Consider the following 12,668-nt stretch of genomic DNA (forward strand, 5'->3'; position numbering starts at 1 on the left):
AACAAACCAGATTATAAACTAGATTTTGAAACTGATTTATTCCCACTCACAATAGAAGATTAAGCAAAGATGATCTGATCACAAACTATTACTGGTATCAAACTAAAACAAAAGGTTCTGTGTTTATAGCCAAAACAGGTGTCAGGTGAGAGATGTATGCAGATCACAGTTTGCTGCCTCTCCTTGAGATGCTAAAATAGATGTGGTTCAAGCCCACCTGGAACTCTCAGCTGAATTTCATACAATTAATTTGATTTTAATGTATCGTTTATGTGTTAGATTTATATCATTCCTTTCCTTCAGTTGTTCCTTCCTCCTTCCATTGTTCCCCACAACAACAACCCTGCAATTTATGTTGGGATTAAAAAAAAAAAGTGATTGGAGAAAGTCACCCAATAAATTGCCATGGCTGAGAGGGAATCTCCCTGGCACAAATCCAAAATTTCAGAATCCTGTAACTCATCAAGTCATATCTTTAAAAAGAGTTCCTTTCCCCATTCTAGCATCTTAGTAGTGTGCAAAAATATGGATAGTTCTGATAATATATTCTTGCGATTTCCTAAACTACTGAAGAGTGGAATAGTGTGTAAGCTGGGTCCTGCTATCACATCAGCACATCTAATGCATTTTCTTGAGAAGCAAGCAATAGCAAAATGCTTTAAAAGTTTAGGTAGAACCAATTTGCAAAACTCTGCATTTCCTACATTGTGGAAGAATGCTATATGCTAAGCAATAGCCTACTTAAAGTTTTAAGCTGTATCAGGATACATGATTTTAATATTCTGGTTTTGTAGTTTTCTTTAGTATTCAGTAGTGTTTGCAAAAACAAAACAATGTGCCTGTAAAAAGAATTTAAGCCCAGTTGCTAACATTTTCAATTTCATGGTTTTCTTGTTTAGACCTTCAGTCACATTTGTGTTTTTTCTAGATGATTAACACAATTATAGCTGATATTTCTCAATGGATTCTTCTGTTTATGTACTTTAAACATTTTAGGTAACATAGAATACAGCTGCCCAGCAACAAATGAATGTGAAATCACAAAGCGCAGACGCAAATCCTGCCAAGCTTGTCGTTTTATGAAGTGTCTAAAAGTTGGCATGCTGAAAGAAGGTAAGGCTGATCAAAGTCCTTTTACATAATTGTTCATAAACACTGTTAAGAACTATACTTTAATTTGAGAAATGCAATGTATTTGATGACTTACTGTTTGAAAATTCACTTTGGGATGTTATTTATTGTTGTTGAAAATAAAACCATATAATTGCTACATAGAGATGGAGAGAAATGTCTTCATTTAGTAGTTTAATGCAAGCAAACCTAATTCATTTTTCTCTGATGTATCCACTGAACATTATACTTTGATATTTGTATATTTTTAAATGCTGTTATCCAATAGAAATGCCTATAAAATGAATATCTTAGGGAAAATGCTTCACACATGTTCTCAAAAACTCAGGCAATTAGAAAAAATATCTTACCAATTTTTCATGGATTATAAAAAGTATACACAAAAATCTGTTTATTAGGAGATATATCTATATCTAATGGATTAATTGTATGCAGAGTCAATCTAGAAATGAGAATCTAAGATATGAGAAACTGAACAAAATTGTAATTCACAGATTCTATATATAAATCTAGTAATGGATGAGAAGTTCTACTGATTAAAAATCTGTTAAAATTTGGAAATAAAGGAGGGATACATTAAGCAGAGTAGCTCTAAACAGCATGTACCACTATAGTACTATGTAACTTTATGAACATTTACAAGATGAACCGCCAGCAGCTGAGAAATGCAAATCACTGGATGGAGAGCCGTTTGACAAAAGTGTGCAGGGCTTTTTTATTATTGTGTTGAAATTATTAAATTAAAATTAATATTAAATTAAAAAATTAAAAAATTGAATTATGTTGAGCTTCCAGGATATGAACCAGCCCTGGAAGTGGAAAATATTGGTGTATCAAAAGAATACCATCACCATCATCCTTTCCAATTACTGCTTGATTTTCTTCTTGTTATTTTTCTGTAGATTGATTGCATATTAGGGCAGTACAGCCTGTATTTGAAAAGGTATTTTATGAAATACATTGCTGCAGTTGAAGTACCTGTCCTTGAAGCATTGAGTCAACTGTGCCCTCCATGAGGTCCTCTCTCCATGAACGTGCATGCACGGTCACTTTGCTTTTCTGACATTCCCCACAGACGTATTGTCTGTGCACCCCTAGTGTGCGCAAACAATTTGGGAAACCACTGAAGCAGCAGTGCCAAGCCTTCTGAAAGATGGCAGGCTCTCTACGTCAAGAAACTATTTATGCCAGTGTACTTTGCTAAGTACCCTTTCAAATGCTTTGTATAGCCCTATTATGTACAACATATAGGTAGGTCTGATTATACAGCCAATCTAAATACTGAGTCTGCTGAAGTCAGTGAAATCAGAACAGCAGAGACATAATTTACCTCACAGCTATTAAGAGTTCATACACTTAGATACAATTCCTATAATTTTAAGGCATGTTTTGATTGTGGTTTGTCCTTCAAATACAAAAATATTGAATTACCATCTATTTTTTTTTTCTTTTGGATAGTATAATGTGGTCTACATATCTCCCACAGCAGATGGTCAGCATGAGATTTTTGAAATCTAGAGTTGTTTGTAGTGCATCTATTTTCCTGCAGCAGCCTTCAGCCTTTTTAGACTGGGACCCACTTTTTTCACAGACGTGATTTTGATGACTTACTTCTTTGACATATAGTAGAATGTCATTATGGCAGCTCACCTTCCATTGGGCTGTAACTTAGTATTGATTTCTGACCCATCAGCTCAAGGGCCCTTACTCTGTTGGGGGGGTGGGGAATCAAGCTTTTGTACTGGTGAAAGCAAGAAAAGTGAGAACTACAGATTTTAACCATTCAGTCATATACATGTCTATTTCGAAGTGCCTTTGAACTGAGTAGAACTTACTGCTGGATGTATCTGCAGAACTGCAGCCTAGATAGAAAATAGAATAGATTTAGGTTGTATTCCTCAAGGAGAATACAATTTTATCTGTTCTACAGTTCAGGCAAATATGATGCAATTATATATAGCATGTCACAAATTTCTAGTCTTAATCGGAGAAATCCATATTGAGGTATCTCAAAAGGCCATGATGTAGGTTCAGCATTTATCCTAAAATGCAGTTTGCAATGAAAATATGGTTTGATTTTCCATTCAGAAACTGAAGTTCACATTTTTTCCTCAGAAACCAATTTTCCTATGACTGTTGTTGACTTGACAAGTCAGTGTGTAGAGTCATTGCTGAGTTGGGTGGCCTTACAAATCTATATAATAAACAAACATGCGCTAACTGAGCAATAGCAGAAAAATTAGGCCTATCGCACCCTTTCAGACATACTCTTATTGGATTATACTTACTTAGAATAAACCTCATTCTGTGTATGGTTGCTTTGGCAGGCATGATGGTCCTGTGAGCCAAATCCTGCTGCCTTTAGTTTTATGCTGGAAAAATTCCTATCTAATTCAGTGGGGACTCTGCCTCATTAAGTGATACCGGATTTGGCTTTTTTATTCAGATCTGGAGAGGGCTTCCTCCATATGGAAACCCTAATTTGTTTCATGTTATGAAACCATAATACAAAAACCTTTAATGGAAGCTTAACATGAACACGCAAACAACATCCTTAATATGAGTCCTTTTCAGCCAGTTATTACTGCTTAATCTATTTGTCCAGATGAAAGAGAAAGGCATTGGGTGGATTGACTCATATTGCCATTTTTTTTTCCCTTCATGTAATAGATTTTTGTACTTCCTGTCATCTTAGTAACTGAGCTTTGTGAAAGTGATCAACATGGATCTTTTCCTCAAGCTATTTATGCTACTGTTCTTATTTTGTTTTGGAAGTTTGTAAATAAAAGGCATTTTGACCCCTACCTTCAAGATAAGTATTTTCACAGAAAATTCACTCCCAAACTAGAATGATTAGGGAAAGCCATGACTGGATCTCCCATCATCAAACAACAAAGCAAAATTTCACAGTGGAAAAATATAAGTGCAAAAATCATGCCTTTATTTTTCCCCAGCATGGTTGATAGCAGCTTCAAGTGGCAATTTAAGCTGGGAAAATATTGAAAGGTTGAACACTCACTGTTTAATCTCTTCGTTCTTTGGAAAACAAAATGAAATTTAAAAATGAAGTTAGAATAAGATAACTGTGGCAAAAAAAAGAAAGAAAAAAGTTTCCCTATGCTCCTTGAGAGGAGGTCACAATTATTTTACTGCTTTATGTAGATTCTGGCACCTGGTAGAGTGTGCCTCTGAAAATAATAATTTTTTAAACTGATAGAAATCCCAAAAACAAATAATTTTTTTTTTTTATTCCATTTTAGACTTGTTTGGAATGCAACTTTAAAGTGCTCTATCTCAGATATGTATAATTAGTTCCATACAGAGGGTTCAGCAGTTTTAATTGTCTAGTCTTGAGATGGCAGCATGAAATTAAGGACGTTTCTGCCCTAGAGAATATGTGACATGTGTAGGAATTGACCTTTATTTGACTTATTTTGTTTGGTAAGTGGTTGATTTCCAAATCTAAGCATGAATTGCTCTTTTCTTAAGTGAGCTTCAGGGAACCAATAGATTGATCCAATTTCCAGAGAAGTTGAAGAGACTCATTACAGCTTGACTCAATGTACAACTTAACTACTCAAAGAAATATTTTTATGTTTGATAACTAAATGTGATGCTCATTAGCAGTGCTAGAAATTCACACACAACGTTAGATACTGAGAGTGCCTGTCCTAGCAGCAGAGGTTTCTTAACTATTTTATAAATTTCACAGATTTGACCCAAACAAGATATTAAGAGCCAGTTTCAGGGGCTAACAGGAGATGTCACCCTTATTCCTTATTCAGTGTTAAGCCTCAGTGTTCAGTAAGTTAAATGCTTTAAGATTTGTGAAATATGGGCAGTCTTTAAACTATATTTAAGAAGCAAATATAATGAAAGTTTGCACTTTCTTTAAATTGAAAATATACTGCTTATTCCTGCTATTTTTCTGGTGCTTAGAAAAACAGTAGAAGGGAGAATCAAACAGATTTATTCTTGCTATATCCCTTAGCTTGTAGAACAGGATTGAGTTGCTGTGTCTCAGTTTGTTTTTAATGTATACTTAAAAAAATTTAATCCCATGCAGCATGCCAGAGGAGGCCATCTATTCAAATGTAAATCTGTTCAATTAAATTACCAGTCTATAATAAAATTTACTGTTGCAACCTTCATGTTGGCTACAGCAGTTGCTACATGCTGATGGCACAGTATGAATAAAAAATGACAGCCTAAATCTATTTACTTAAAAATAAATAGTTGCAAGACTTGAATTACTCTAGCTTTCATAAAAACATAGTATCTTCTTGTTGGAAAATACATACTGGACAATGTGGTTCTTATGTAAACATCTTTATTAATTCAGAAATTAGTGTGAACAAGGCAGAAGCCTTGCTAAATCCAAACAAGTAGACTAACAATCTGTTTTCAGTGTCCAGACAGATGCTACTGTAAAATGCCAGATTTTGACCTTTCCATGGCAGATGTCTAAGTTCCCAAAGTTCTCTGCCAGTACTGTATAGATAACAGACAGAAAGACTTTGTATATACCTAGAATATTGCTATTCAGTGTTCCAGCCAGCTAGCTATGCTGTCTTTGAGAACATTTTGTCAATGGATTGCTATAGCACTCAACAAATCCTTCCATTTGTTTTTTTTTTAAAGTTGAGGAACTTTTGAAAGATGTCAAAGTCTTACATAAATACGCTCAAATTTCATGAGACCTCAGCCTGTGGTCACAGGTATTTTGGCACTGAGCTATTACCAAAAGTGTGAATTATAACCAGGGGCTATAAAAATGAATTTCTGAATTTTTAGACATATACATCCACAGTGCAGTAGTAGTTGCTGCTGTATATACCATTCCCTGCTCGGCAATTTCATGTTTTCATGGTTTTTGAACATGCTGGTCACCACTGATCTTTTCTTTTTCTGAAAAGTTTGGGTTGATTGGTTGGTTTTGCATTTCTGCAAATTTTAGGGTTCCCTTGAATCTTTTAGTATCTTTTGTGGTGTAGGGAGCAATACTGTTTGCATTCATCAACTTCTAAAGCTGGCTCGGGAATTCTGGGAGTTGAAGTCCACGCAACTTAAAGTTGCCAAGTTTGAAAAATACTGATCTAAAATGTCCCCAAGGACTGGTTATCTTAGTTTCCCTCCAGAAAAGATTTTATCAAAGTGAATGCCAGGAAGTTCCTTATTAGAAAATTTACCCCTCTACAGTTGCTGTGACTCTCACAACATGGGAGCAGGAAAATGAAAGACAAAAGTTTGTTAAATGTAAAAAAGAAAAAAGGAAGAAAAAGAGCAGTGACACAATATATGATAATTATATAGCCACCCAGAGTCACTTTGTGTGAGATGGGTGGCTATATAAATATGATATATATAATAAATAAATAAAATGTCACGTGTTGATATTCAAAAGAGTGAGTAAAGGGTAGTTATATAATGTATGTACTATTTGGGCTTCCATGCCTCAATATACGTTACCTTATTGATGGAACCCTCCAGAGTTTGTGTATTTAGTAGATGTATGTAACAGCCTTCCACCAACTGTTTCTAAGACCAATAACATCAGATGAAGTGATGCAGGCTTACCTGTGCTCATGCATAAATAAACAAGATCAGCAATTAAAAATAGCCAGTATGAATGGGCCTGTTGCCATCCTGCCTTACCCCAGCTCAGATGGCAGAAGCATCGAGTGAAGAGCCTCTCTTTCTGACCTCAGTATACAGACAAGCTGAGGTGAGCACCAAGTGCCCAGGTCCAAGCCATATATTGTTTAGAGCTGGGGATGAGGGGAGCTGTTCTATGGCCCTTCGCCTCTTTTCATGTTGGAAGGCAGCAAAAGGAGAAAGGCACATCACCGCACATAGGCAGAGGCAGAAGCAACCCACACTGCAGTTTTGTAAACACTGCAAAACTTTGTAATTTTTTTCTGCTTTAACCTCTGACTCTGTCTACCATGAGGTCCCTTTTTTCATATGCCACTGGTTCCTCAGAATGAAACAATGCCCTATCCCACATCAAGCTGACTATGTCTGTTGAAAAAGCTCTTTTTAATCCTGCTTTAACTATGGACTAGTCATTTACACTTTTTATGCTGCCATGATCCTTCCTGTGTATTAGCATTGTTGCATCTACGGTTGCTATCTTTAATTACTTATGCTCTGCTGTCATTTGAAATTCTTGAGATCTCTCTTAGTGGCTAGCCAGGCTCATTTGTTAACTGAGGAACTGATGCATGTTCACTAATTGGATGGTATACCATAAGTTCATTTGATAATCAATCAGCACAGAGACAGGAGAGAAATGGCTCTGTTTTTGTTTATTCCTCACCATTCCTTGTAAGTCAAATCAAGAGCTCTGCTGCTGATTAAAACACACAGGATAACAATATGCAGAACTTGTCATTCCATTCTAAATGGAATACAAGATTTTCAGGTGATGTAAATATGGGCAGTACAATTAATTCAACCGGGAACACTGCTCCGTTGCCAGTTTTTCTTACTAAGGTTAACAAAAATCTGGTATGATGTACTTGTCTCAGACTACAGAGAGCAGCTACCACTTGAAGTACTGCAGAGTGCCAAATGAAAGGGAGTATCTATATGAATATATCAGAGCTTCTCTAACATACAGGCAGAAGCAGGGCCAACAGAGGATGAGATACTAAGTGTAGGAAAACAAGCAGATATTAAGTGTAGGAAAATCAGACATTGCTTCCCCAGCTATTTAGAATCCTATGCAGAATGCCTGAATGACACTGTGGAACAGAGAGGTTTTCTGACTGGTCATTCCTGACGAAGACTTTACACCTGCGCCAGTGTAATCAGCTGTAGAAGAGAAATCAGAAGGAATTAAATCCGGAAGCATTCTGGATTATTAGCAACAGTGAGAAAGGATGCATGCAATGATGGTGTGATTTCATCTATGCCAGGGTTGGCCAACCTTTGGATGGATGTGGGTCTCACTTTGGGGAAGAGCAAATGTGGCAGCAAGTCTGGGATGATGCAGAGTAAGTAGAGCTGCCTCAAGCAGCTGGGAAAGACTGGGTTTTTCTGTCCCTCTCCTCCCTCTTAGGGGGAGCTTTCTTTGTTTTTGTTAAGTGTGCTAAGCAAATTTAGAGACTAACGTGCTTCCTGTCTCGGAATAGTGGGAAAGTACACCGCTGCATTTTGGCAATTGTATTCAGATAAGATGAAAACCACATTAAAAAAACACGCTTTGACCATTGAGTGTCAATTCCTGCTGCATGTGACTCCAGAGCCAGTTTGCATGTCTGTGTATGTATGGAGCTTAACCCTGAGGGTTAACCCTATGTATGGAGCTTAACCCTGAGCTGTCAGTGAAATACAGAACCCTCTATATCTTGTTCAATAGAGAGGCTAGTTACTATGTGTTCAGTCCATAAGCAGAGGTATGCATAGAAGACGTCACAAAATATTTTTAGTCATGCTCTCGGAAACCATAAGCAAACTAAGACTTTGTAAATAAAACCATCTTATCGCTGTCTATGTTCTGAGGCCATGGAAGAGAAGGCTGATTTAATAACATTCTTCATAGCAAGTTCTTCTTTGCAAAGAACCCATGCATAATAGATTACAAAGGCAAATTTCTTTCACAGACTAATAACATTACTCTGCCAAGTAGAAAACAGAAGTGATTGTGCAAGGAAGAGTAACTCTCTGTGGCCTTCAAAAATGGAGAGAAAGAGAAAGCATAAGCTTTTCATGATATCCAAGAAAAAGTATTTCCAAATAGATAAATAAAAAGAAGAAATTTATTTCAGTGATATTTCATATCACTGAATTCTCTCCCTGTAATAAAACATTTATGTAGCACTTTTGAAATAAGAAGCTACATGCGCTTTTTATTTGAAGGGATTCTTAGTTTCCCGTAGCTGTAAAGGGATCCGGCTTTTAGTGCAAGCCCTGAATGCACAACAACTGGGTTTAACTTACACTTGGTTTAATTTATGTTTCTCTTGTAATAACAGAAATTAATAATCTAGCTTCTGATGTCCTATGAACTGGGAAACACCAATTTAGAGAATCTAAGCCCTATTTGGTGTCCCCAGATGACTTATGTTCTGGTACAAATCTTGTACTTTGGAAGAAAGAGGTGGTGGTATGGTAGAATAGCAGATGGGAACTGCTGATGTATTGCAAGAATTATTTAACATATATTTTAAAAAGAAGTGTCTGATTAAAGAGCTTTGTTTCAAATTAACCTTTAGAAAAGAAAATGTATTAATGTGGGGCAGAAGTTTCTCTAATGTATTTCTCCTTTGTGATTATTGCATACATTGTACATTTATTTTTCTCTCTTAAATTAGAAGGTGTAAGCTTCTGTGGGTTCAAAAGTCTTTTTGCACTATATAACTGTTAGAAGTCCATCATTTTTAATTAACAAAAGTATATTGGCCCCTCGTTGATTTAATGAATATCCCCATTTGTTTTATATTCAGTTCCCAGGCTAAAAAGAAAATTAGCATTTTTGTCTTACTCAGGAAATATTATTCCTTAAAATATATTCACGAGAGTTAGCTCAGAGGGAGGAAAATGGGTGAACTTTTGTCCATGTACCAGAAATAGTGGCAGCTATGTCAGTGATAACTAAGGGGGAGTAAGCAACTTGGTGAAATGATGTGGGATTTGGTTTGATGTGACATCTTTCCCATCAAGTTGTAGAAGAATAAGTGCCTTTAGCCCTTTCTCTTTGGCACACAAAACACATTTGTTTCAAAATGTCTGAGATTAACAAAGCTCATCTGCGCTTTGCAAAGAAAGGCTACTTGCCTAAATTATTTTTGTCTCTTACTCTGGTCTGTGTATGTGCTGTTCAGAGCAATTAGGATTGTTATCCCATGTACAAAAGGCATTGAATAGTCTTGGTGCAGAGAGATGTATCGTGTTCTGAGACTAAAAAAGTTACAAAGGGGTGTGCATGTGTGGTCAGGTTTAATCCCCACCCTAGAAGTTTGGCATAATTTGGCTGAACCATTCCCCAAGTTAATATAGATATATATCACCCAAATTTGGGGCAGAATTTTATTTCAGTGTGAGGTCCTGCTGGAGTAACTTTAAACCACCAATACCAAATAGTTTTCTTATAATGTTTGAACAGGCAAAGCTTTGTGATCTTGGCACCAGATCTGCTGAAAGATGTGGAACTACACATGACCTGCTCAATCAATCAAAGTAGTCAGGGTATCAAGAAACACTAAAATTACAAGCTGTAAATATCACATGTGTGATCTCATGGAACTGCCCCTCAGATATTCCTTGTATATTAAGCTCTTCCTCACTATAGAAACTGTTTCAAGTAACATGTAATAGGACTAGTCACAAATGAAGCCACACTTCTTCAGTTGAGCCAACAGTCAGCTGCTTGGACTTTCTGCCAGTTTCTAGCATCTGTCATTTTCCACCGTCTGGGACACCCTTTGTCTGAGCCAGATTATGATTTTATTTGCAGTCTGCAACATGAGTACTGTGATCAGGAGCTAGCTGTCTTGAAAAGAAAAGAAAAGAAAAGAAAAGAAAAGAAAAGAAAAGAAAAGAAAAGAAAAGAAAAGAATGCCACACAGTGCATTCTTAGTTATTGGTAGTTTATGCTGGTAGTTTGTTTTAGGCCAAATCCTCAAAATAAAGTATGATAAAAGTTAGAGCTAGAAAATCCATTTTGAAAACTGATTGCCTTCACTTGAAAACTGCTTTAATATTACTTGTTTTAAAGGGTAGAAATATTTGTACCTTGAACACAGAAAACATGCCTTTGTGATTGAATTGCATACCAGTTTCTCGCCCTCAGTAAGCAGCAATAAAATAATTAGGTTCTCCCCCCCCCCATCCTTATACACTATTTAAGACAATGTCATTGGCTGGCTGTTGCGTACTAATGAGCCCACTCATAGCCATTTTCAGTAATACCAGTGCATGTTTTATGTACATTCTACATTTTAGGTGTCGATTTGTCATCATGGATTTATTTTCATTTGTGCTTGCACAAAGTTTATATTTTATACAAGCAAAACCCAACACAAACCATCTACCTCATACTCTCTAAACATCATAGATGGAACATACCCAAACTCTGATTTTAACAACATTAAGTAGATCACTCTCTGTGTGTATGTGTGTGTGTATACATGCACACACACACACACACACAATGTACCAAAAGTCAGATCCCATAGGCCAATTACAACCAGTTTTATTTTTTTCCCCCAGAGAAAATGTTACTGTACTTAGGAATGTTCAAAGGTCACGTGTGGAAAAAGTGTTTAGAAGAAAATGGCCACCAGATCAAACATTTAATGTAATTTACATAATAAATTGTCTATTGGGCCTGACTTTTGGTACATCCTGTATATGAACAAGTTGAAGAAAACCAGGTTTATCTCAAATAAATGTAAGCATTTCTGAATTAGCACATTTTGTTTCCTCAGCCATGTTTTATGGAACAGTGGAATGATAAAAGAGTACTGTAAAGACTTATCTGACCCTCTTGGTAGGAAGGAAAGAAACAAGAGTCATGAAATACAGATCGGGATACAGGGTATCTGTTCCATGGTACATCTTAAACTATGCAAAATAACAACCTAAATCTTTAACTGCAATACATCTAATGAAGTGTACTTTTCTTATTTTGATCCTGCCCAAATTACCCTGAGTCCTTGGTATTATTAGTGATTTCGGGCATTTTTACGCTATACTTTTCAGATGTTAGCATGTGCAGTTGACTTCCCAAGTTAAAGAAGAAGTGACAATGGTAGGATCCAAAAAGAAGTCAGTCAACATTTATTGAGATGAAAACTTACAATTTTCTGTAGCCACTCTTTTAGTATCTTTATAAGACTACATAAGGGGGACGCGGTGGCGCAGCGGCTTAATGACGCTGAAAGTTGCCGGCCAGAAATGGTCGACGCTTCAGTGGTTCGAGTCCAGCCTTCGCGTTAGCAGGGTGAGCTCCTGTTTCCTCCCCAGTTCCTGTAAACCCAACAGTTCAAAAACTCACGTGAGTAGATAAATGGGTACTCTCACTCCGGTGGGAGGAAAAATGCTGGCGGCGCCTTGCAAAAAAGGAGTCGGGAGCAGTTGCCGGTAAGCGCAAAAAACTGTGCATGCCCAAAAAGGGCGCGAAGCAACGGAAACCCCGCCTCCTGCGTTTGCCAGCTGGGCTCTGCCCTAGGAAGGAGGCCATGGCAAACCACTTCCGAAACAATTGCCTTGAAAACTGCAAGGACTCGTCCAAGCAGTCACTGCAGAGTCGGTAACGACTGAGCGCAGATTAAAAAAAAAAAAAAAAAAAGACTACATAGGGCATAGCTACCCTTTATAATTTATTTGGTAAGGTACTTGAAGAAAGTTCTCAGATATTAGCGTCAAAGCATTGGGAAGTACTTGTGAAAAGTGGTGAGCTTTGACGTACTGAGCTCCCAAGCCATAGCTAAATAGCTTTAAGTACCAAGATTTTACATCTTGCTTGTGCCCCCACAGTGTACCAAGAATCTCTATCTAGCTTTAGCTTTCATGTCATTAAAAAATGTATT

At 36.8% G+C, this 12,668-nt stretch overlaps 1 protein-coding gene across 9 annotated transcripts in view; it reads left to right on the plus strand.

Annotated features, from left to right (window-relative positions):
- Positions 1-12,668, plus strand: part of ESRRG (estrogen related receptor gamma) — a 439,525-nt gene that overhangs the window by 304,106 nt on the left and 122,751 nt on the right. For all 9 annotated transcript variants that reach the window (XM_088146649.1, XM_088146629.1, XM_088146635.1 and 6 more), the window contains one exon: positions 997-1,113. In XM_088146649.1, the coding sequence (XP_088002775.1) occupies positions 997-1,113 (117 nt within the window). The remainder of the gene's footprint in view (positions 1-996; positions 1,114-12,668) is intronic.

Source organism: Python bivittatus, unplaced genomic scaffold, assembly GCF_059951505.1.
Source record: "Python bivittatus isolate LINGU-HERP-01145 unplaced genomic scaffold, Pbiv_v1 ctg000020_np1212, whole genome shotgun sequence".
NCBI classification, from domain to species: domain Eukaryota; kingdom Metazoa; phylum Chordata; class Lepidosauria; order Squamata; family Pythonidae; genus Python; species Python bivittatus.